Source organism: Carassius carassius, chromosome 4 (genome assembly GCF_963082965.1).
Source record: "Carassius carassius chromosome 4, fCarCar2.1, whole genome shotgun sequence".
Taxonomy (NCBI): Eukaryota; Metazoa; Chordata; class Actinopteri; order Cypriniformes; family Cyprinidae; genus Carassius; species Carassius carassius.
The window spans coordinates 23,951,559-23,978,914 of NC_081758.1; the positions used below are offsets into that span (position 1 = coordinate 23,951,559).

The following is a 27,356-nucleotide window of genomic DNA, read 5'->3' on the forward strand; positions in this document are numbered from 1 at the left end:
GGGACGGAGAGCTCTGTGATGATAACTGCTCACTTCATTACAGAAGACTGGGAGAAGTCCGGCTATTATGTTAAAAAGAAGATTATGTGCACTTTAAGTTGATTTCATATATTTTAATTTAATAATTTAATGTTAATAAAAAAAGACAAAACGTATGTTTGTTTGTCTTGGCCTTTTTTTTTTTTTTTTGCTGATCCGAAAAATGATCCGATCCGTACGAGGACGAGCGAGCGCGGGTTTGACTAGATGTATTTGGAGGTTATTGCTCACGTCTCGTTCCGCACATATCCAAATGTTTCCATATTTGCAATGTATCTGAATGTTAAACTATAATTTTTTTTATTTATTTAATGTAAACTAGACGATAAAGATCATCCTCTTCACATGAGCAAAAATGTCCTTGGCATAACAGCAGAGTGGACCGGTATACTACAGTCTATTTAAACTGACCAGTGTAACCTTTTAAATGTTTGGTTGACTTTATTTTAATAATGAACAGACTGCGATGTAAGTTTGAAATTAGAATGCACTTTAGATGTTCTGTGTCATTTATACCAAACACAAATGTTGCTGGTTGCTAGTGTGTTTGCAGCACTACTGTTATTTATTTTTTATATATTTACTTTTTTATATTTTTCAGATTTTTATTTTTAAAATTGTATTTATTTAAATGTATATTTAAGTTTACATTTATGTTCCAACAAACTTGTAAAATTCTAATTGATAAATGCTCTAAAACTTTTATGTAAATGATTGACTTTTATATATATATATATATAAAAAAAAAATATATATATATATATATATATATATATATATATATATATATATATATATATATATATATATATATATATATATATATATTACCTTCTTTATATATTTAATACTTGGTCAGTTTATTGATTTGTTTGGTTAACTTTGGATACATTTTTTATTTTAATACCGTGCAGTGCACAAAATTAAGATTCGAGAGATGGTTCAAGTCAGTGCTCAATAAATGAAGATAAGTTTAGAAATGTTGTGCATCCACTTACTATTAGTGTGACATTTTTGCATGCAAATGAAGGGGGAAACTTCAAGATATCGGCCCTAAAAATCGGCAGCACATATCGGCCATCGGCTGACCCTGACCTCTAAACATCGGCATCGGCTATAGAAAAACCCATATCGGTCGATCTCTAGTTTCGGTTAATTTTTATGCTGCACGAAAGGAACCAGATGGCAGAAAGCGGCATCCTATTTTTCTTTAGGCTTATTTTACGCACAAATATTAGTTTTTACTGTGAATGTACACAAATAAAGACGAACAGTTTACAATTCCAATTATCTTTGACTAAAAGAAGAGATCCTTCTAACAGCTTCCACTGTTAGAAGGATCGGAAATACGGAAACATTTGATTTTGTGTTGAATGAGAGACCCAATTTTGGTTTCAGTTTCGTTTCGTTTTAGCCTAAATTAATTTGTTTTGGCTTGTCGTTTATGTTGCTATAACTTCTTATAGGCATTTTTTTTCTTGTTCTTTTTTTAAATAGGCTACTGTTAATTTAAATTATTTGTTATGGAGAGAAGGGAACTAAAATAGAATAGCTATGTTTACAGTGTTTATTATAATGTTTGTAAACATTTCGTGTCGACATTAGCCCTATTTCTGAATGAAATAATAAAATGTGACTTAATAGGCTACGCATGTTTTTTCTCTCTCTAAAAGACAAAAACAAAAAAAAATATTGAATGTGCCTATTTTAACATTGCAGCAAACCGTTTTAAATATTTTTATAAATTACTGAAAATATATAATGACTTTTAAAACCATTTAACTGATTGTATTAATCAGTCAAAATACTTAATGGTCAGTTAACGGTTAATAGGTTTAAATGAACATTCCTTTGTCACACACATGCACACACACATCTGGTAGCAGTGGTGTAATTGCTGCTGTCCAGCTGCTGTTTGGGCGTGCTGTGGGGAGCTGTATATTCTATCCTTACATCTCTCTCTCCTGTCATTATTGTTAACCCCTACATCTTCCGGGCCTTTTCTTCTGCTTACGTTTCCGCCCACATTTTCATCTCTAATCACTAATCCCAACAGTAGCGACCTTCATTAAATGGAAATGGGCCGCCACACCCTTCGTCACTGAAGGAATGTGGGTAATTGAGTCCTGTGAGTTTGACAACCCATTCCTAAACTATAAAGAAGCTACAGAAACATTCAGCGTGAGCTTGTTTTTAAAACTTGTTATAATCAGTGATGTCTGATTGTATTTTCAAGTTTCAACACTACTATATTATATATATATATATATATATATATATATATATATATATATATATATATAAACAAACCTGTGGCACACAGACAACATAAGCTATTATAGTACAGAAGAGAAGCTCAGAAGGATAATTTTCTTCTGTGTTACAACATTCGTTAGTAGATGATGTACACAATTGTAATTTTCAGATGAACTATTAATTTAAATTGAAATCACTGAGGTGTGTCCTGTAATCACTTGATGGGCATGTGTAATGTGGCAAACATCTTTCTGCAGTGAATACTTACTTGAAATGTTAAGTTTCAGATTTTATGGTTCTTCACATGTACATATGTGTGCATAAACTCACTACAGGTCAGTTGAAATTAAAAACCACCTAAAAAAAACTTCTTAATTTATTGGCAAGCATTTATTTTATCTTGATGAATGTTAACATTTTAAATATTAAAGGTGTTTCTACTAAAACAGGCACAAAATGTTTGTAAGGCATCAATTACCAGACCAAAGAAATCATGTTATTACAGTGAAGAGAACCAAGTACCTATTACACACACAAACTGAATGACAGAGAAAGAATGAAGACACACACACCTCTAATGGCTATAACTAAAAGGGATTTTCCACATGCAAAGGCATCTTAAATAGAAACCTGCCATCTTCATGTTTCCCCCCTGACATCAGCCTTGCTGACTAACTTTAGTTAGTCTGTAATGTTGCTGTTTGAACATTAAAAAAGATCTGCAAAGTAACAAAGCTCAAAGTCCAATTCAAAAGGAGATATTTTATTGAACAGAAATAACTTTTCATAACTACAACCAACGACTCATTTGGACTAAAACGCATATTTTCCGGGATTTGTGATATCACAAAGATCAACAAATGGAATGAGACCTGGTTGAGATGCACTAGAGAAGACAACGAGTGTTATCACTATGTCGGAGATGTGCTAGTATTCCCAAGACAGATGAGCTTAGAGTGGTTACAATCATCCAGGTATAAATCGTGCTCTAATTTATTTGATTTTGATGCCAATCGCTGCACAGACTGGCCCAGCTAACCAATCACAGCACATCTAGTATTCCAGAAGGCAGGCCTTCATTTGATACAGGAACTATTCGAGCCATTCATGCCAGACTGGGGAGAGAGGTATTGTAATCATGTAAAATATGTGAAAAATAATGTGTTTTTCGAACAACTCAGTATGAAAGCCTGTTCTAGTACATCCCCCAAAACAAAATCAAGACTTCGTAAAAGAGCATAATAGTACCCCTTTAATAAGATGTTTTCTAGCTGTTGACAAACACTTTTAAAGGAACTTAGCTTACATATAGGCCCACAGAGAGGAAAAAAACTGGCACAATCCCATTCTTACGACACACGCACATACACAACACACAGAGGGTTGAAATCATGGGTTCAGAGGCATTTCTGATGTCTGGAGAACATAAGTGATACTGGAGGACAGTGAACAGAACAGTGACAACGGGACACAGACTTAGAACAAGCTGTCCGCTAAGACACTTGGAATTATATTTTTACCCAAATTTGACTACATCAGTACACATCCTTCATACTACCACTGGCTCCTGGCTTATAAGTTACTACTAAACAGACATCATGGAGCCCTCCTTCACTTGAACACTATTCATTTTCACCATTCACCTTCTCACCAATGGGATTCATTTTCTAAAGGCTTTAAAAAATGTCAGTGACTTAAATGTTCTTTTTAAAAGGGATGTATTGCCAGCAATACTTGGAACACCAACTGTTATTTCAACCAGAAAGCCAACAAACCCTAAATCCATTCATTATAAAGGAGCATCAGGCAATGGTATTTCGACTACTGCTGAATACTTCAGTAAATTTACTCAAGCAATGTTCAAAATGTGTGAGACATGGAAAAAATATTTTTGGGTGCACATTACAGTAGGGCTGCAACTAACGATTATTTTGATAATCGATTAATCTGTAGATTATTTTTACGATTAATCGGTTTATGTACTTATATTTTAGTTTTTTCCATTTTTTCCCCAAGTAAATTATTAATAAATGGTCTTTATCCTTCAGCATAGATTTTTAAGAGATTTTAACCATTTTGCACTGTCATATCCTCATCAAAAATATACCTGGAGTTGTTTTATTGTGTTAGTAATCCTTTGTCGAACTCTTCTGCAATCAGAACACTGACCCATACTCTAGCAAATTTCACAAGGAGATTTCAAATAATGTTTTCACCATGGCAGTCCTTAGAGCTCCTAAAGTAGTTTAACATCTCGAACAAAGCTTATTAAGGAATCTTTCAGAACATATTTTCACGAAGAATAAGAATAAAACAGAATAAAATTGCAGTGCATTGTATTTTATTATTTATTATTAGTGAAATTGTAAACAATCCTTCGAAAAAAGTGCCAATGGCATGAAACCTGAATGGAACTCACAATTTAAAGTAAAATCCATCAGAAGGTTGTCCAGAAAAAAAAATTGGACACACACAAAAAACCTGCTGTGTGAAAAAGAGCAGTGAATACTTTGAATGAGAGAGGTAAATGTTTAAAGATATTTGAAATGCACTTTTTTTCTGTCATAATTAGGCTGCACGACTGAATTTTTAACTGGTAAACGACAAACTGATCACAGAACATGTTTGTAAAGCTTTAAATGTTAACTGTTAAAAAGCAATGTTATCAGCTTTTACGACTAAACATTTGCCCCTACAATGGATGCCAACGGTGCCAAAACTGTTTGGCTATCAATATTCTTATCTTCTATATTATATTATTCATCCTGTCTCAGTTGTTAAAACTCCAGGTGTGAGATGATAGGTGCTTGTGCTATTTTCAAATGGCTTCTGATACTGTAAAATGAACCATAAACTCAAGCTTAATACAAATCCTAAGTGTCAGTAAATGGAAGAGCCTTAATTAAATATTTCAGTACACATATGCTACATTTAGCCAATTATACAAGCAACTTTGACTCACTACAGAACATAAATATCATATTTTCAAGAAGTCAACAGAAAACCTAAATATACCTTAATTTGGTCAATAGAAAATTCCCAACCTACCATCTAACGTAATTAGTGGTCAACAAATATATCGCCAAGGTCAATATATCGGCTGATGTGTTTGAGGCAGGACCTTTATTTTGACAGTGCTAAGATCGGCAGCGCCTGAGCAGTGAGCACTAGTGATGGAAAGGTCAGATCTTTTTACTGACTCAGACTTTTGGGTCTCATTCAGAAAAATGAACCAATATTTTTTCGAGTCATTTCGTTTATTTTTATCAAAATATAATTAAAATATTACGTGTTAATTCCCTGACATGTCAACTAGTACTTACGCAAATGTTGATCACACTACAAACAATACAAAACTATAATGCTATAAGAAACAGAAAAGATTAATTAGTTGTTTACCTGGGTTTTCAGTCTATGATTAGTTCACCTCACCCCTTATCTGACAAGTCTTCGGGTTTGAGTCATTCATCACGTAAACTGCCCCATAAACTTAACCAATCCAGTCTGAGCCGGAAAGAGAATTGATTAGTTAATCTACCGAGTCATCAGGTTTTTCGAGTCGTTCATTCATCACGTGACAGACCCATAAGCTTTGACCATAGACTGTATAAAAGGAGTTACCCTGGCAACAAATCTGTGTGTATATCCTTTTGTTATTTTTTTTTTTTTGTCTTTATGATTTTAAGTGCCTTAACTGCCTTAATGTTTTAATGTTTGTATTGTTTAATTTAAAAAAAATTAAATGGTTGTATAAAAGGGTTTAACCTATAGTTCGTTCTTTTGTCACATGCAGCCATGCTTGGACAGAGCGGGTAAGACAAAGCCCCCTGGGGTACAGAACAGAACCATTATAAGCATACATAATTACTATTCATAATTACATGAGTTGTAAACAGTGATAGAGACTGCTTCCAATGAAGAGACTGTAAAGAAAGAACAAAGTTAAATCAGATTACAGGTTCAGTTGGTGGAGTTGGGGTTGGAGGAGGGAGTTAATTGCAAGCAGAGATGCGATGGATACAATTGATTCAATGAACACTTGTCACTCAAATCAAACAGGATTTTTTTCACAAAAGTGAAAAACCCAAGAAAGCAAAGTAAACGTTCTCTCATTTGTAGGTTGCATTGATACGTAGCGGTGGATGCAAGTATAACAGTACCTCATTTTTTTCTCACCTGAAATTCATGCAATAAACATGTTTTTGACAAAGATTTAAATTTGTTTGTGGTCTATATAACCTGCATCAAAATGAGGTTTGCAATGATGCGCCCGAAGGCACGGGTTGAAGACCCAGTCAGTGACGTCACGATATGCTAATTTGTTTAAATTCATACCAACGTCATCACCATCACAAAAATGTACTTTTTTTTTTACATTGAAACTTGAAAAAAAAAATATAGACCGACCTACCGACCGTTTTTTTTTTTTTAAATCCTGTTACTGCAAACCAAAATATTTTTAAGGATGGCCTGACTGTCGGCTAATGCAAGCGTGACTAACATGGACTGACTGAACTAACGCAATGCTCAATTTCAATCAGGACCACTTCCGTCAAGTATATTTTATGACAATTATTTTGCATACAGTTAGTGTTGGCGGTATGGTTATGTTCTGGGTAACAGTCCACATGCGGGGAGAGCAGCAAGACAAACCCCCAAAACAACCATATGCCAAAACTCCCCAACACAACTGATGCCATTTGAATCTCCAGCAATGAGAAATGTTGCTTGATACTATATTTATGGGGGAAGCATCACCCAAACTCGGAAAGAAAGCATACAACAAGCATGTTGCTTTAGCTGATTATGCAAATATTTGAATGTATGGGGGAAGCATACACCCCTAGCAGCAGCTTAATATGATGGCAGTTTGTATATCATTGTATATCATTAATTTAAGTCTAACAATATGATGGCAGTTTGTATATCATTGTATATCATTCATTTAAGTCTAACATGCTGTAAAATCACATTAAGGGGGAAGCATACACCCCTAGCAGCAGCAGTGTAATACGATGGCAGTTTGTATAGGCTATTGTCCAATTTTAGAATCAGAATCAGAATGAGAATCAGAATGAGCTTTATTGCCAGGTATGTTTACACATACGAGAAATTTGTTTTCGTGACAGAAGCTCCGCAGTACAACAGAATGACAGCGACAGAACATAAAACACATAATAAAAGAATATAAAAATACAAAAAATACAAAAGTAGATAAGGAATGACAATATACAAATTGACAATTGTAGGCAGGTATATTACAAAAATGCAGTTATGTATGTACATGTATATTATGTGCAAATTTTAAGTGTATACTAAGTATGTGTGTTAGATAAATTAAGTGTATGTGTATATAAATATAAAGTGTAGTGTGTTCAGTGTGTATCAGCTGTTCATAAGATGGATTGCCTGAGGGAAGAAACTGTCCCTGTGTCTGGTCGTTCTGGTGCTCAGTGCTCTGTAGCGTCGACCAGATGGCAACAGTTCAAAGAGGGAGTGTGCTGGATGTGAGGGGTCCAGAGTGATTTTAACAGCCCTTTTGCTCACTCTGGATAAGTACAGTTCTTGAATAGATGGGAGAGTGGAACCGATGATTCGCTCAGCACTCCGGACTACCCTCTGTAGTCTTCTGAGGTCAGATTTAGAAGCTGAGCTGAACCAGACAGTTACTGAAGTGCAGAGGATGGATTCGATGATGGTGGAGTAGAACTGTTTCAGCAGCTCCTGTGGCAGGTTAAACTTCCTCAGCTGGCGAAGGAAGTACAACCTTTGCTGGGCCTTTTTCACAATGGAGTCAATGTGAATGTCCCACTTCAGGTCCTGAGAGATAGTGGTGCCCAGGAACCTGAATGACTCCACTGCAGTCACAGTGCTGTTCATGATGGTGAGTGGGGGGAGTGCAGGGGGGTTTCTCCTGAAGTCCACAATCATCTCCACTGTTTTGAGCGTGTTAAGCTCCAGGTTGTTGAGAGTGCACCAGACAGCCAGCTCTTTAACCTCCTGCCTGTAAGCAGACTCGTCACCGTCCTGGATGAGGCCGATGAGTGTGGTGTCATCTGCAAACTTCAGGAGCTTGACAGAGGGGTCCTTAGATGTGCAATCATTAGTGTACAGGGAGAAGAGCAGTGGGGAGAGAACGCAGCCCTGGGGAGCTCCGGTGCCGATTGTACAGGTGCTGGATGTGTATTTTCCCAGCCTCACTAGCTGCTGCCTGTCTGTCAGGAAGCTGTTGATCCACTGACAGACGGAGGTGGGCACGGAGAGCTGAGTTAGTTTGGGCAGGAGGAGGTTTGGCATGATCGTGTTAAAAGCCGAGCTCAAGTCCACAAACAGGATCCTCCCATAAGTCCCCGGTCTGTCTAGGTGTTGCAGAACATAATGCAGTCCAATGTTTACTGCATCGTCCACAGACCTGTTTGCTCTGTAGGCAAACTGAAGAGGATCCAGCAAGGGTCCAGTGAGGTCCTTCAGGTGGGCCAGCACCAGTTTTTCAAATGACTTCATGACTACGGATGTTAAAGCCACAGGCCTGTAGTCATTTAGTCCTGTAATTTTGGGTTTCTTTGGGATGGGGATGATGGTGGAGCGTTTGAAGCATGAAGGGACTTCGCACAGCTCCAGCGATCTGTTGAAGATGGGGGCCAGCTGGTCAGCACAGGATTTCAGACAGGCTGGTGTAACACAATCTGGGCCTGGTGCTTTTTTCCATTTCTGCTTCCGGAAGACCTGGCGCACCACATCCTCGCTGATCTGTATTGCAGGTGTGGGGGAGAGGGGGGATGCAGGAGGTGTGAATGGTAAGAGTGCTTGATTGGAGAGGTGTTCAGGATGGGTTGCAGGAGCTGTTAATGGTGTGAACGGTTGTGTGGAGAGGCATTCAGGGTTGGTTGCAGGAGTTGTTATTGGGGTGAACGGTTGTGTGGAGAGGTGTTCAGGGCAGGTGATGGGTGTTCTTTCAAACCTGCAGTAAAACTCGTTCAGATCGTCTGCCAGTCGTTGATTTTCCACAGTGCTGGGGGGTGGTGTCTTGTAATTGGTGATCTTCTTTAGACTTTTCCACACTGATGCTGAGTCGTTCGAAGTGAACTGAGTCCTTATTTTTCCAGAATAATTCCTCTTTGCCACTCTGATCTCCTTTTCCAGTGTGTATTTAGCCTGTTTATACAAGACATTGTCCCCCTTCCTGTAAGCATCTTCTTTGGCCTGACGGAGTTGTCTGTGTTTTGCAGTGAATAAGATGAACCAGAAGGTGATCAGAACGTCCCAAAGCTGCTCGTGGAACAGAGTGATATGCATCCTTTATTGTTGTGTAACAGTGATCCAATATATTACTGTCTCTGGTGGGACAGGTAACATGCTGTCTGTATTTTGGCAGTTCACGGGAGAGATTGGCTTTATTAAAGTCCCCGAGAATGATTAAAACAGAGTCCGGGTGTTGTTGTTCTGTCTCTGTGATCTTCTCAGCGAGTTTCTGTAAAGCCAGACTTACTTGCGCTTGCGGGGGAATGTAAACACTAACCAGAATGAGCGAGTGAAACTCCCGCGGCGAATAGAACGGCTTGCAGTTGACAAACTGCATTTCTAGATCAGGACAGCACATCTTCTTTAACACAGTTACATCTGTACACCACCGTTCATTGATGTAAAAGCATGTCCCGCCGCCGTGCGATTTCCCCGTTGATTCTGCGTCGCGATCCGCTCTAAACAGCTGAAAGCCCGGCAGATGGAGCGCGCTGTCCGGTATGGCGTCATTCAGCCAGGTTTCCGTGAAACACAGAGCAGCAGAGTGTGTGAAATCCTTATTTGTCCGAGAAAGCAGAAGGAGTTCGTCCGTTTTGTTGGGTAGAGAGCGTAGATTTGCCAGATGGATGCTAGGCAACGGCGTTCGAAATCCGCGCTTCCTGAGTCTGACGAGCGCGCCAGCTCGCTTTCCCCGCCTGCACGTCCTGAAGCGTTTGATCAGCGCCGCTGCACCTCCGATAACAATATTCAGTAAAACGTCTGAATAATTGAAATCCGAAAAAACATCTTGTGGTGCGTTCTGCCGAATGTTCAGCAGTTCATCCCTGGTGATACTGATTGCAGGAATATAACTAAGGACAGGACAAACTAACAAAAAGACAAAAACATATGCAGAGCACGTCACGGAGGCAGCCATCCTGTACCGGCGCCAAGTGAGAACAGTGTTTTAAGTGTCTAACATGCTGAAAATCACATTAAGGGGGGGGGGGCATCACCCGAAGTTAAGCAATAGAGGATGTGCAACAAGCATGTTCTTAAAATGCTTAAAGCAACTGTGTGATTGTAAAGGGGGAAGCATACACCCCTAGCAGCAGCAGTCCAATACGATGGCAGTTTATATATTATCCAATTTTATGTATCTACCATGCTGTAAAATCACAAAGGGGGAAGCTTCACCCCAAGTTAAGCAATTGAGGATGTGCAACAAGCATGTTTCTTAAAATGCTTAAATCTCATGCCAATCCCGAGTACCCACAGAGCAGTACCACATCCCCATCTCCAAAAGTCCCCAGCCTTGTCATATCTGCAAAACAAAAATACAGCTTCCATTTCTCTCTGAAAAAACGAGCTCCTTGAGGCATGCTGTGGGCGGAGCTATAATACTGATGTTTCTTGTTGTTTCCATTACATACATTCACTTATGTGCTGATTACTGACAAAAGACAGATATTTGATGCAGTTGTACTTACCTGAATGGGGTCTTTTACCATATTTTAATAGCAAACCATGTGCAAATCCAGCGTCAACCTGGTCTTGTTTATAAAACATTCGTCACTGAAATGACGAGAACACAAACACACTTGCTACACTCCACTGCTGCCCCAGAAAAGCGAACTGCATCCACGGTTCATGTAACGCTAGGTTCTTTGAAAAGCTGAACATGGTAAACTTTCCCTCACATCCAAAACACACTTATTTGGAGAAATTCTCAAACAAATCCTATGCAGCGCTGCCAACGATTTCCTGACGAAGCGTGTTTATGGCCGAGGTCTCGCTCTCTGGTCGACATGTGCATGGGCATGCTTTTCCAAGAGAAATGCTCATAAGGAGTTCCACCATCGTCTACCTCATTAGATCCATAATTGAAAAAACTACAGAAACTTGTACCACCCAGAAGCAAGATTTTCGGCACAGAAATTCTCCATTCATCCAAATTGGCCATGTTTAGCACGACAATCTATCTCTTTAACACTGAACAACTCTGAATCCATGAAACACCATTGTAGCCCCACTTTAAGCAAATGTGTGATACATACGACCCCTTGCTGCGGCACGAGGAGCATATAATATGCATTTATGCTGTAAGTTGCATAATGGAGGGTGGTAGTCCAGCAGGGGAAGCTTACACCCTTCGTAAACTTAGAATAGCGTCCAGTCTGAATGAAAATGCTCCATATAAACATCTCAGTCGGAATAAAATTGCCCAAACCGAAATGGTAATCTGTTGAGAGGGGTGGGATAACCTTCTATGCTCCGCGACCTGATGCTTGCTTGAGGGGGCAACTGCGCTGGATGACAGGGGACACTCTAAAACGCTTACCGTGAAAAACGCTTAACATGGCTTTATGTACTAAGACAGTGATATTAACAGACCAAACTCACTAAAAATCATACTAATAAAGTATAATATCTAAAAAAAAATCTGATGAGCCCTGAATATGAATGCAACTCGTTTAATAACATGTTAAGCCTTTTCCTCCCATAGAAAACCGTTATAAGAAAATGCTTAATGTACTAAGACAGTGATTTTTAAAAACCAAACTCACTAAACATTATACTAATAAAGTAGTATACGATGTACAAAAAAAAAACAAAAAAAAAAACAGATGATCCCTGATTATGAATGCAAGTCGTTTAATAACATGTTAAGCCTTATGATGGTTTTCTATGAGAGGAAAAGGCTTAACGTGTTATTAAACACATTGAATTCATATTCAGGGATCATCTGATTTTTTGTAGATAATATACTTATTATTAGTATGATGTTTAGGGAGTTTGGTCTGTTAATATCACTGTATTGGTACATTAAACCACGTTAAGCTTTTTTCACGTTAAGCGTTTTAGAATGTCCCGATGACCTCAAATTAGATGTATTACTGCGTCACAGGAACCTTTTTGCAGCAAATTTTGCATATCGGCTCATCTATATTCGCTAGCTCGCCCTTTTCATTGGGTTGAAAGCCAAAATGTTCCCAAACTGGCGACGTGACATTAGGTTTTGGGACGAGATCGAGCGGCTCCCATCATTTCAGCCGGCCTATTCAAAACAAACGCAGCACCATAAAGCTACAAAGGCTCGCGAGAAAATTACAGTCGTAACCATATTGTATCATTAATTTATTTAACATTGAATGCACAGTGACAAATTGAAAAAACAAAGAAGGCCACAGCCTCATAAAAAAAAAAAAAAACTGAACACTGCGGTTGCTGCGGTTTCTGCGGTTGCTATCTTTCCTCTGCGGTTTGCTTGTCAATAGCGCGGTATAACAATATTGCGGTTATCGCGACAGCCCTATCTATACAATCATTACCCTATCTGTCACAACAAAACTCAGCACAACTTCTCATGGGTTTGCAAGGAAACTAAACGTTTATCTATGAAAATTCTGACTGTTAACTTTACAACTTGTAGATGTAGCCTATTTTTTCATGAAAAAAATCCTGTTAACATTTTTTGGCTTAATACTGTCACGCAGACGTCTTCTTACTGTACATAAATGCATTGACATTTTTCACATACATAAGATCAAGATCAGTTAAACATCACACACACTTTAACATTAAAATGCCTAATCTAATCCCAAGTAAATACCTCTAGTTTTAATTAGGATTTGTGAATGTCTGTGAATGTCTAATTTAAATTTTTCTTAAAGTTTCTTAACAGAATAAAACCAGCCTTTATTGACCTTATTAGAAGTACTATGTATTGCTACTGACTGTGAAGATAATTGAGTAGGTAAACAAAATGAAGTCCGGGGTTGGGTATCATTTGATTTTTATCGATTCCGATTCTTTTCAATTCCCAGTTTCGATTCCAATGTGATTAAATAATGATAATCAAGCATTTATTCTGTGTCTCTTTTTTGCAAACCATTTATTGGAGCAGAATACCATGAACAAAAATCAACAGGTTACATAAAAACTGGACTCTTTAAAAGCTGTTTGTGTGTATCTCTGTGTAATGACTAAGGGGTGGGGGGTACATGTTTACCTCTTCAGGGCGACTGACACTGGGGTAGAAAATCTTTTAAACGTAAGCACACTCACAAATACACACTGCTTATCATTAGAATTTCACTGAGATTTCAGAATGAAATTTTTATCCATGTGCACTCATTCGCTGAAAATCGATTAGTGTCTTTTCTTGTACTGTTTGTACGTGATTATGCTAAAACTAAAAATATGTAGGGGAAAGAAAATGTCTGAAGGAAGTTATAGTTCTAAAGGAATTTGTATGTTCCTTCTAGATAGCCTACTGAATATTTTCAGCTGAAAGCACGATTTAAACAAGTACTTTAACATGCAATCGCTCCCACAATAATGCATTCAAATAAATGTAATATAACAGTGCTACTTCATCCAATTTAAAATGAGCAGAAATCTGAGTAAAGTAATGCATCGATCCATAGGTAAAATAACTGGTGAAATGTAGTTATTTTCATCAAAGTTTTCACCGCAAAAAGCAGCAATTATCCCTTTTAATGCTGAAAACCATGTTATTAGCTTGTCATATGGTAGGAAAGAAGATTGCACACTGGTGTTCCAATAAGGCACATTTAAACTCTGCTGTTATTTTATTTGTTAATGTGTTATGAACAGAACTGTGATATTTCAAAAAAAGAAATACTTTAGCCATGGAGTGAAGGGTAAAGGCAGAGCTATGTTTCTGATTTCAGTGTATTCTGTCGGACACCAACACACAAATGTGGCTTTTTGTTAATGACTGTCCTTCTACAGGATTTAACACAGACTGTTCACTACCAGTTACAAAAGACACTGTAACAATCTGTCATAGGCGATTCTAGTTGCATTTTTCAACAATTATTTTTTTAAATTATCGTTTGACTATGTTCTGGCCCACCGTCTAGTGGCAAAATGTTTTTCTTGGCCTGATGCCACACTTACTTGCCGACCCAGTTCTATTGTATTTTGTTGCGGCGCAACATCCGGTGTAGACACGGTGTTGAGAATATTCAGTGTTGATTACTGCCGAAGCTTCGAAGCTCAAAAAATGGTATTCGGACCAGCTCTAGCGACAACCTTATAAAAACACTTGTATGACCCTTCCTATTTACTGCAGAACACAAACACCTGTATGCAGGCATGTAATATTACCTTGCTGCAGGGATTTATTTAAATTAAGTTAATAACAACCACAACAGAGAAACTGGTGTTGCATCAAACACATACATAGAGAAGAACCAGCCTGACCAAGCATGAAGACCGTGTCTGAGCAAGCCCTGTTACGACGCACCTGTACTTCAGTAAAATGTTTTAAAAACTAAGCCTAGGGGTAACCTGACTGGAATTACCAGTGTGTGAGGACATGAGAAGAGAGGAGGATCATAGGCTCAGTATCAGAAGAAAAGATACATGAGACACTGTATATGTGCGTCTATGTGAATGTGTGTCAAAACGCTGGTATGCACCAGATTTCAGACCGGTACAATGACGCAACTACAGTAATCATTAACACGTACGTGACATGCTGTTCTCTCTTACTTTCAAATATCCATGTCTTCTTCAATGTCTTTGCAATGAAATGGGGTTCGTACAGAAACTGCAAAATGAAATTCCAGGGCCCTCATTTATCAGCAGTGCACAGAAAAGGTTCTATATTTTGTCCTACGAATGAAATTTAGAATGTGCCTAAGTACAAGAAAAACATGCACACTAATTTCTTATGCACATGAGTAAGCAATCATTGTTGATAAATCCCACATGTGTGTAAGTACCATGCTCGTTCATGTTCACGGTCCAATGAACCATATGTGACCCTGGACCACAAAACCAGTCTTAAGTCGCTGGGGTATATTTGTAAAAATAGCCAAAAATACATTGTAAGAGTCGAATTATCTATTTTTCTTTTATGCCAAAAACCATTAGGATATTAAGTAAAGATCATTTTCCATGAAGATATTTAGTAAATTTCCTACTGTAAATATATCAAAACTTAATTTCTCATTAGTAATATGCATTGCTAGGAATTAATTTGGACAACTTTAAAGGCGATTTTCTCAGTATTTTGATTTGGTTTTTTTTCGCCCTCAGATACCAGATGCTCAAATAGTTGTATCTCTGCCAAATACTGTCCGATCCTAATAAACCATACATCAATGGAAAGCTGATTTATTCCGCTTTTGGGTGATGTATAAATCTTGATTTCGAAAAATTGACACTTAAGACTGGTTTTGTGGTCCAGGGACACATATGGTGAAAACACCTCTCTTTATAAATCACGTGAATATATGTGTCCTCATTAAAATCATGGTATAGAAAGCGGTACCAACTAAGAAGCCATTCTGTGCCCTCACTCTCAGCATTGTCTTTGAAAATGCATTCTCTGCGGATGGCATTGTTTGCCAAGTCTTTCAATAATGCAAGATAAGCCATTGCACAGTCTGAGACAAACATTTGTCACAGCTGTCTTTTATAGGGTTTTGACACCAGTTACACAACTTTTCTGTAAAACTAGACAAATGATAAACTGAATGTTTTATAATTACAGGAAACATAGGACATATGTGGATTGATTAATGCATACTGTGACGCTCTTAAATGCTTTTTATGTTTAGTGTTGCTATTCTACCACTAGATTCTCTGCATAAGCATGCTCAGAGGTGTGCTTATATTTACACACATTTCTACGTATAAGTACAAGTTGGTAGATCCCACACTTTGCGTGAAACTGTTCTTACGCACTCATTACACACACATCTGTTTGCACGCACTGTTGATAAATGAGGCCCCAGGACTTTCAAGGATCACAATATCATTATCATCTTTCAAATTCAAATTTTCTAAATAAACTAATAAAATAAAATAGTACAAATAAAGTGCAGCACATGCAAAACATGCAATGGCTGTGGAAACTTGAAAAGATACAATGGCAAAGTTATCGCTTTCCTTTTTCAAAGTGATTTATTTAATTTTTTAATCATCATACATTTGGAAAATTATGAGCTATATCTTGTTCGTAGACACTAGGGGTGTGAAAAAACAATTAACTCAAGAGAGGAGACAAAATACAGGTACTTTGTACAATAGAATTAGACAATATTTTAATATTATTTTTAAGAAATTTTCAATGACAAAATATTTGTCTTTTAATCACAAAAAGCAAAGCAATGTAGATATATTTAAAAAAAACATTTAACTAATTTAGAGCCGTAACTAATTATTTTCATGGTAATAAAGTAATCTAAATCTACTGATTATTTTTGACAACCGAGTAATCTGATATTTTTTAGTAATAAAAACAGACCCAAGTGAAAAACAGGCTTTATATAGACTAAATTTATATATAAATAAACTAATGATGAGACGATAATAATTGGTTCAAATAAAGTACCAAAACCAAGTAATCACATGGGTTTATTGAACATCACTGTTAAAATATGTAATATGCCTATAAATAATATGAATATAACCTACTTAAGTACATTATAAAATATAACAAATACTTGCAGAGGGCGCCAATGGTCTGGCGATGCTTCACTTTACAGCGTCGATCAATGACGTTTAAATCCATGTAATTTTAATATTTGGCCACATGCAAACACAAAGCTAGGGTTTGAACTTTAATTTCGAAATCGCGATGTACAACAAATCACAGAGGCTTAATAGAAATATGTTGATGTATTGATATATAAATATAAATAGGGTAAATGTACCTATTAAGCTCACCAAAATCTACATTGAGACATTTTTAGTGCACAAGATATTGGTTTCAGTACAAAAAGTTATGTTAAAATAAAATATTAATCTCTCACACAAAAATATTAAATTTTATTTTAAATGACAAAAGCATTTTAATTAAGATATAACATACAGTTTTGCACCCTTTAAACACTCCCCGTTCCCATTAAGCTCACATCATGTTTTTTATTAAAAATCCTTGTTTATTTTAAGGAAACTTTTTAAAGAATAATTGTAAAAATATGTTGTTGTTTTTTGAAGGTACAAAATCAATCACAGAAAACAATAACACTAAAATCAAGAAACAAGGCATTCAAGTCGATCAGTTATATATTCATAATGAAGTGCCATCTAAGCACATTGCAACAGCTATACTAGTCCATGTTCAGCTAAGTAACACATTCAAAAATAAAATAAAACACACCAATAAAACATTCAATTTATGGGGATGAACACAGAAACTAGCCTCATAATGAAGCCTCTTATTAAATGGATGTCAACTTATCTATAGGCTCTTAAGCCTGCAATACACTTCATGATTTTTGCCCCAAATTCCACAGATTTACAGTCTGGAGAAGTTGACGTTAGTTGCCAAAGGTCAGAGCCAACTCCATAGACTTGAGTTGCCAGAATCCATAGAAAATTGATTAACTTAAATTAAAGTGACAACCATCAGTTAATATTTCAATTATGTTTATAAAGTATTTACATAGACGTTCAATGTAGAAGAGATTAAAAAGCGCACATTGAGCTTAATTGGAGCAGCAACAATATTTTATAAATTTCATATAATATTTATTAAAATGACAGGATTTTGCTAAATAAATAGTCTAGATTTAATATAATCTGAGCACACGCATCAGGTTTTGTTAACAGAGCAAAGAAGATCTGCGTGCAAGCGGATAGATTCGCGCTGGCGTATGATTTTAATGTGCTTTCGCCTTACAATAATGCGCTCTCGTTGCTGCTTCTGAACCGCGTACACATAACTTACTGTATATGCACTGCAGACGGAGTAAGTGTGAACCTTGGGCAATAAATATATTGGGCAAAACATATAACACCTGAGGCACCGCTACAGTAAATAAATAAATCCCTGAACACAGGTCTTATTTTAGTTTTTTATTATTATTTTTTGTCATATGTCTAGACATTTTGTTTGACATCTTTACTTAGTGATTATTTTGACTTATGTCTGTTCTAGAGACATGTTACAACTTTGTGATAAAGCTCTCATTGGTTTTCTTTTGGAAATATGTTTCAAATTTATTCTGAATGCATTTATGACTGTAAAGCATGTTTGTGTGCGTCAAAATCGTGATTAAAATCGAAATCGCAAAATTGATAAAAAAATCGTGATAGGTTTTTTGTCCATATGGCACAGCCCTAGTTCTGTAGCATCTGCGCTATATTGCTAAAACTATTTTTTGAATCTAATGTAATTATTTCCCGCATCCAAGTTCTAGGTTATAATATGCAAAAGTCTGAAAATAAATCACTTTATTTTACAATAAGTAGTGAAACTTACCCAAAATAAAGGCTTAAACATCTCAAAAGAAAAAAAAACGCACAATTAAGGGGCTCCTCTTTTGGTGAAAGTTTTCAGACTGCTTTCAAAATGGCCACCAGACAGTGCGAACATACAGAGACCTGGTATTTCAGTGTGCAATAATCTGATTGACTTGAAATTATAGGAGGTATATAGTAACAAACATATAAATTGGTTAAGACATCAAGCAGGATAATAAATAGATTTTTCTTTTTATAATCTGATATCAAAACTCGAAGTGTGCTTAATGGGTATGTGAGCTTAATTGGTTTGTTTACCCTAAATATTAAAGGAGTAGAATCTAAAATATATTTTTAGGTAGAAATTCAAAATCCTTAACCTTAATTCTTAGGGATTCCTAATGAATTCTTTACTCATGGTAATACTGTTGTGAACAATGCTGGGCCTTGGTGTCACAAAGGTTGAGAAGTGCTGCGCTTTCTAGAGCTTTCTTTGAAAGAATTACGTGAAAACGTGTCAAAGAAACTCTAAACATTGTAAATCATTTCAAAACATATGACTGAACTACTAGAGACTTTTAATTTTAGGTATTTTCTTGTTGGGACTCTTGAGGTGTGTGTTCCTTTCAAGGCCTGTTTTGCAGATGTCACTCTTTCTATACAATAGATAATAGGCCTGAAAAGTACAATGCTTGAGTCATTATCTCCCTGTTAACTGAGAAACACTCCCCATGACCTCAAGCACGCACATGCACACAAACACAGCAGATCAGATCTCGCATCGTGTGGGGGGGATTAGCAGGGTTCACACATGCTATGTGGTGCCTGTCTAAAAAGTGTTTTCAAAGAGAAAAAAATATTGTATGAAGGATACGCCCACAAAAAAAAACAACAACAAAAAACATCAACTGTTTTTAACATTCGTCAAACCTCTAACTCCATATTAATACATACAAGAGGAGTTTCTATCCTCTCCTATCCAGTCCTATTATCCTCTACACTTCCCCTTCTTATCCTCTTCCCTTCCCGTCTGTTCCTCTCCACTCCTTTCCCACCTATTATCCTCTCCTCTCCCCTCTTATCCTTCCTCTCCTATACCTTTCCGTTCTGAACTTCCCTCTCGTCCTCTTCTCTCACTCCCATTTTAAAATCAGTGTAATTTGGATCTGGGGCAACAGCCCTGCTGTACCTGAAATAAGGCCAATCTCCAGGAGACCAGCATAGGTCTCTGGGTCTCTCTCTCTCATGCACATGCATAAAAATAAATCATTGTAGGCCTAGTTTCTCATCTGCACCATCTTTGGTTCAGAGAGAGAAGAGGAAAGTTGATAATTTCTGCAACTAAATACATCAGCATATGCAAAAGACAGATTTAAGGTTGGAAATGTCCTGGCCTTTTTACAAAACCAATTTTGTCTCTACTACATTATGACAGTTGTCCAAGTTTAAGTATTGTTACTTTAAATGTTATGCATTGATTTGAGAACTTGAATTGATCAGCAAGACTTTAGAAACTTAGTCTGATATCAATTTAATATGCCGCTGAATTGATTTCAGTACATTTCTAATGTTTTAACATAAAATTACTGCAGTCATAACATACACATCAAGAAGATAATTTATCAAAATGGTTAAGGATAATTTGAAGTTATCTGTGTGTAACCAGATTAATATTCATGAGTTAACCCTACATCACTTCTGTGATCTCACAACTACCAGATCTGTGCAAAACCGATCTTTTTAAAAACAAGTGAAGCCCATGATGATGAGTTTCAATCTGTCAGGGCAAACGTGTCTTCCAGTCAGATCTGGATGAGGTCACATGAACTTTTTGAATGTGACATTCAAGGTCATCTCAGTGGATTTATAAAGTGGTCAAAAGACAAAAGTTATTTGACATGCTTTAATGATTAGCTGAGAGGCTGAGCTACTCCTACAGATGCATCTGAGAAAGAAAAAAGATCAAATATGAGAGAATATGAGGTCACAGAGAACAAACAGTCTTACCTTGCAGCTGTTTGAAACGGCCTTCCAGGATGTTGGAATACTGCACCTGGTTTATAAAGGCAGCTGCCGATGGCTCAGGTTCGTGTGGATCAAAATCCATGTCTCTTCTTTTTCACTGTAACACTCAATTTCTTTTACTATGAACCGTCCCTCCAACCCTGACTCTCAACTTTCATCCAAAACAATTCAATCACTCCACAAGAGTAAAGCCAGGAGTCATGGGCATAGCACATAAAATGTGCAGTTGAAAAATTAAAAGAGAGAAAAACAGCCAAATGTTAAACTTTCCTCAAAGGTCAAAAAAGTTGGGTTTTGAAACAGAAACTCTCCAGGTGGACGCGTGTATCCGAGCGTTTCATCAGTGTATGCTAAACCGCGCCATTCTGCTTCATCAGTTTAAAAAAAAAAAACTCTTCCTTCAATAGACTCTCTCTCTTGTTCTTTCCTTTTTTGTGGCAAAAAGGAACCCACATGCATTTGAAGAGAGAAAAATGTAAAGTAAAAACTAAATATTCTTCTTTCACCGTTCTTCTCTTCTTCAAACACACTCATCTCTCAGTGCAAACTCTTCTTGCTCTCTCTCTGCCACTCAGATCAGACTGATCACACACACACACAACCCTTGTTTGAGTAAGCCCACAGAACTAGCTGCGCTCAGCTTCCTAAGTAAACAAAGCCTCCTACTCTCTCTCTCTCTCTCTCTCTCTCTCGGTTTCTGAGCTTTGGCATTTGCATAAGGTGTGTGTGGGAGGAGCAAATCCCAGGCTGAGTGAGTGAGAATGACAGACAGAGGGAGGGTGAGGAGGTGTGGGCTGAACCATTTCTGAAGGTGGACGGGGGTGGAGTAGAAGTCAAAGGATGGATGGTTTCACAGGAGAGATGGGCATGCGGGACCAGCCCCTGGAGGTGATCAGATAGTCAGCAGAAAGGTTTATTATTTTAATAACTGCCTGGATTTTTACATTGGGTAATATTATGTTTTAGTGATTGTGATTGTGGGTGTTAAGCAGTTGTAAGACCTTTACCTTTAATAATGTCAAAAAGTCCCTCTTGCCTTCTCGAGCATGTGCACAGATAAATAAGACGTTAAGGCAGGAAGGAAGTATTTGAGAAACACTCAAGGGAGCGCTGTCTTTCTTCCTGTGCAAGTGTGTGTCTGTGTGTGCGCCACCTCACACCCATTAACTGCCAACAACAGTGACAGAAATCTCATCTTGTAATGCCTCCAAATGAATCCGAAAACAGAATCTGTTATGTAAGTGCAGGCATATCAAGAAAAGCCTTGATCTGAGAATTTCGAGCTCTCACAAATAGAACTGCAGCACACACACAATTTCACAAATGCATTTCTTGTGTGTGCAGATTTTACAAGAGCAAGTGGTGTAATGAAGACCAGTCTAGTGGCAGGTTGTGCTGATTAGTAAATGTCACCAACAGTGAACATCAAAGAACAGAGGTCACAGGTCAAACCATGGCCAGAAGCACTGGGCCAACAGTCAGCCAGCGTGTCACTGGAACAAAGCATTTTATCAAAGCACATAAAAAGGGATGATGATGAGACGGATAAAGACAGATATTAAGGGGAAAAATAAACAGGTAGGCCTATCTGTTATATACAATAGTGCTGCAACAACGCGTCGGCGTCATCGATTACGTCGACTACAAATATACGTCGACATGCGTGAAATGCGTCAGCGCGTCACACTGTTTACATCTCGCTTAATGGCATACTGGGAATGGAGAAAGATAAATTCTTTCACAAAAACAGAGACCACTGTTATCAAAAGTATGGCAATACTTTAAACAGGGGCCAAATAAAATGGCCCTTTGTACCCTTTTTAAAACCGATATGGTGTACCATGGCAGCACAACTGCGATGCACGAGCACCTCAGAGGAAAACATCCTGGTGCTCTCCGGTGTTACGGTTTAACTGGTTACCGTGTGATCTGGCGACCAACTTCCTGGTTCAGGTCTATGCTGCAGATGTGATGGAACAAACTGATGTGATATTATTAAGTGTCTAATAAACGCAGACTTGCTCATTGCGTGATTCTGATATTCTTGTAAAGATTACAAGTTAGTTGTATGATCAGCCGTAGCGTCTGAAGTAGGGATAAAATAAAAAATAAAGTAAGTCTGTGTTGGCACGGGGTTCGAACACGTGTTAGGGGCCGTTCACATATTGCGCCTAAAAACGTGTGGAAAACGCTAGTCGCGCCGCTTTCTCCTTCTTTCCAAAGTGCTCAGGCAGTTGCGCCCCTGGGGCGTCTGCCGTTGCTAAGCAACCATGATGTGCTCTCTCCATGAAGACGTGGAAATTTCAGCAAAGGATAAATGGATTTGCAGCACTAATACTCGCTTGCAGTAGCTCTGCTACTAAATGTATTTCAAAATGGCAATCCATATACAGCTATGATCAGCAGTTCCTTCATCTAAGCTGAGCTTTCAACGTTGTTACGGGAAAGGATGAAGCTGATTGGTTAGTTGTCACATGACCCGCGGTGCCCTTGTGGCTCTCTGAAAAGTTGAGATGTTTTTAACTCTAACTCGATGCGGTGCGGAAGCGCCTGTTTTACTTACATTATGAGCGCGCATACCGTGCGCCTACATTGAAAATAACAAACTTGAGCGCGCAAAAGACGCGATATGTGAACGGCCCCTTAAAAGACAGCGCGCCACGAGACAACAGTGACAAACCACCGAGCTACCCAGAATCAGCTCCAGATCTCTGGAAACCATGCTAAACCATAGCAGAACCCTGACTACATTTTATGGTTTGTGATGCTAAAGAACATTTCATGACGTCTCAGACAACTGTAAATTTGTGGCTACTGTGGTTTAATTATAAGCGCTATCGTAAACTCATATTTACCATAGTAAAAGAATTTTCTTTGCTTCTTTATTTTTGTATACTGTAAAAACTTCAACCACATTGGTTGAAAATGAATAAAGGTTGAAATATTATATTAGAAGTTGTACTTATATTTTTTTGTAAAGTTATCCAAAGGATTCATTAGCTAATCAAAAAAAGAACATTTAGATTAATTATTTATTGTAATAAAAATAATCGTTAGATTAGTCGACAGAAAAAATAATCGTTAGTTGCAGCTCTAATATACAATATTCTCAAAATAAGATATTATTAATCTTTCTGACACCAACTGTTGCTAGATTGAGATTTGACAAAAAAGTGAAACGAAAGGTTTCATTTTCAGGAATTTATACTCACACATCACCCACACCCACATGAAAAAAAAAAAAAAAAAAAAAGAGTTCACGGTGTTATTGTATATACATTAAGACTTGCATTTAGCTTTAGTAAAATGCTTTAATTATACATATGTGTTTATGTAATGAAAAAAGACCGAAGGCTGAAAAAGCCACTCTAGCTCAGTATTCTGAGTTTCCATTCCCCTATCAGTACTTTCAGGAATGAATGTTTTGCCTGAAGTTTATTCTGGTTCATATGGTGGTTTTCACACGCTGGTTTTGATGCATAAAGACAACAGAGAGAATTAAAACTCTCAAGTGAAACTCTGTTATATACACTAGCAGGTGTGGCTATCAATTCCATTAAGCCTCATGTAACATGTCTTTTTACAGCTAATAAATACTTTATTTAGGAAACATTTTACCTTTGAGGATTTTCCCAGTTACCCCCGAAGGGAGGTTATGTCAGATTTAGCTAACTCCTGGGGACCATTCTGTCCCAAATACACACACAGCCCTGATGACAAGGTTAGGTTCTTCTCAGTCCCACTACATTCCCAGCACTTGTATCTGTGTGGGCGTTTGGCTTTGAAACAAGCCATCTTTCACATATTAATGTATTAAGCTCACATACACATCAACTTGATTCATTTTCATTAAATATCCATTTAATATTCAGCTAAAAATACATTTTAGTTTTATTAAAATATAAAAACATTATAAATGCATAAAATGTACTATTATTAAAATATTGTAGTAGTTTATCTAACTTAATACTAGAACAATTTATATGAAAATAAACCAAAAATGTATATTTAAAAAAATAAATGCTATAATACTTTAATAATGTAATAATATAATATTTTCAAATGTTACATTTATAATTTTATTTTAGTGTTGCATGCAGACATTTGGTGAATCTTGATTTTTCCATCCAGTGACATTCAAATCTGTTGCGTATGGAAGCAAAATAATGACTTATGTCTTTGAAACAAAAAAGCATGCTGAATAGCACTATCTGAAAAATAATGCATTTAATTAATTATTTCCAGGGCTTGCATTGTTAGGTCCTGAAATTTTATATAGTTGTTCATTTAAGCTGTGAATATTTCAATTAAAAATATTTCACACACCTTTTCATAATTAAAAAAAATCAATAATTCATATTCACGTTCCAGAATTCACTTCCAAAATATTAAATCGGTTAAAAATACGATGTATAATATTCAACAGGCAAATTTCGGGTCCATTTTATTTCACTTTCCAAATTCGCTTCCACAAATTCAGTGGTTAAAATTCGGCAGATAATTCGCCCTTTCACATCCGGGAGCTGCAGGAATAGCAGTAGAGCACAGAGGCATGATCTCTATCTACTGTCAGTCGCTCACCAGCAGGTGGTGCAAGCGGCTGTTAAATAAGGCCAAAGCAACAGGTGGATTAAGTAATACAGTTACAAAAACTGATCTGCAGAAATTAAGCAAGCGCTAAGTAGAAGTTTTGATTATCGGGGCATGTGGAAAAGCTGATTGTGCGTATGTTTATTTCAACCTCTTTGCTGTTACCAAGTAAGCAGCATTCAAAGGAGATTATTATGGTGTTTTACCCAACGCTGAATTACAGAACTAACATTACATCTAAGGAAGACATATATTGCTTTCGGTTGTTTAGTTTGCCTAACTTTGTGTCATGGCTTGTGCGTCGCTGTGCTGTAATACTGGGGATCCCCTCACGTCACACTCCAGGATTCCCCAATGACGAGTAACGCTTCTCAGTCAAATAATACTGTGATATAAGACCTCAAATCTCAGAATAGATTTTATTGAGGATTATGCAAACTATATACAGGCAAGCAAATGGGATCAAAAAGAATCCAATGCGCTGCATTTTCTTTATAATTGATTTCCATTACCACTGGTCTATAAAGTCGACAGTCACACAAAGATATCAAGACCATGATTAGTTTTAACAATATGCAACCAATTTATATTAACATAAAAAAATGAGTTCAAAACAATCTAGGTATATTCTGAAAATGTAAACTGAAGAAATTATTGACGTGCTACCGCACCCAAGGGACCGTCTGACAACTCCACTGACTGGGTTAAAAGGTCCAATGTGTTTTAATTAAAATTTTAAATAACACAGTCAAATTCTTAATCTTGTATTTCTCATAGTGATTTTCTACAGGTGAGATTTTGCCAATACCTCCCTTCATATATTTACAGTATACAATCATTTACATATTAAAGATCCCTGGAAAGGGTTTTCATGTTCCAACAGTTGTAGTACATTGCTAGATACAAGACTGACTTACTAGGGATGGGCGTTTTCCACAAATATCACATTCGACTATTTGAGCTCACAAAAAAAAGAATATTCGAATATTCGTTTATTTAAATTAAGTTTAATGAGTCAGACATTTTTCAGCAACATTTGTTTTCGTCATTTTGAACAAGCTTACACACAATAAGCTTGAACATTACACATCGTGTTTTGTAGCTGAAAACCTTTAACAATGCGTGCAAACAAATAAAAGTACAGATTAAAAGCAAAAAAATAATAATAAGTGAACAAAGAAAAAACGTAAAGCAGCCTGCAGCAATTAGGCTATTGTACACTTAACTTTTAAACTGTCAGCAAATCTTTTTTTCTATTCTTTCAAATGTTCTTGTTAAGAAATACGGGCATGTAAACATGATTGGGGGAAAGTCGGCTCCTTAGTCTGTTAACAATAAGGCCAGCCGCGGAGAAAACGCGCTTTGACGGCACAGACGTTGTCGGGACTCACAAATAACGTTGTGCTAAGCGAATAAGTTTTGTGAAGCGCTTCGTGTTTTCATTTCACCACTGAATGGGATCCTCATCTGGTGGAATACATGGAATACATGGCTCCAGCAAGAACTGTTCCACTCGTCTCGGCTGGACTCTCTGTAATCATCGCTGAAGTACTGGCTCAGCCTTTTCCAGCCTTTTCCTACGAGTTGTTATTGCATCCTCTTCATCGTTGGTGACGGCGGCTGCATCCGCACCACTTGCATCAAGGAAAATGTTCTGATAATGTTCAAATAAAGTTTTTTTTCTTAATTCTCTCATGTTTTCATCGAGAAACCTGAAATGTTTGTGCCGAGGGTCTAGGGCAGACGCGAAAAGAGGAGTTTTCACTGTATTCTCCAAGTTAGCGGTGTTTATTCGTTGCATGAGAGATGCTGCAACAATGTTCTTGAATTCGGTCACTTTCTGTGATTCTCCACGGCATATTTGAAGTACTGTAGAAGACCGCAGTTCTTAGGGGGCGTTCACTTATCGCGTCTTTTGCATGCTCAAGTTCGTTATTTCCAATGTAGGCGCGCGGTATGCGCGCTCATAATGGAAGCGACGCGGTCGCGATGCGCAC

The 27,356-nt window shown here is 37.3% G+C and overlaps 1 protein-coding gene across 5 annotated transcripts in view; it reads right to left on the bottom strand.

Annotated features, from left to right (window-relative positions):
- The window catches only part of LOC132139547 (spectrin beta chain, non-erythrocytic 1-like), a 104,664-nt gene that overhangs the window by 40,933 nt on the left and 36,375 nt on the right, over nt 1–27,356 (bottom strand). For 2 of the 5 annotated variants that reach the window (XM_059547983.1, XM_059547981.1), the window contains exon 1: nt 20,752–21,352. The exons of the other annotated variants lie outside the window; for them this stretch is intronic. In XM_059547983.1, the coding sequence (XP_059403966.1) occupies nt 20,752–20,851 (100 nt within the window). In that variant the 5' untranslated portion in view covers nt 20,852–21,352. Of the gene's footprint in view, nt 1–20,751; nt 21,353–27,356 lie in introns of those variants that run through there. 5 annotated transcript variants of the gene reach the window in all.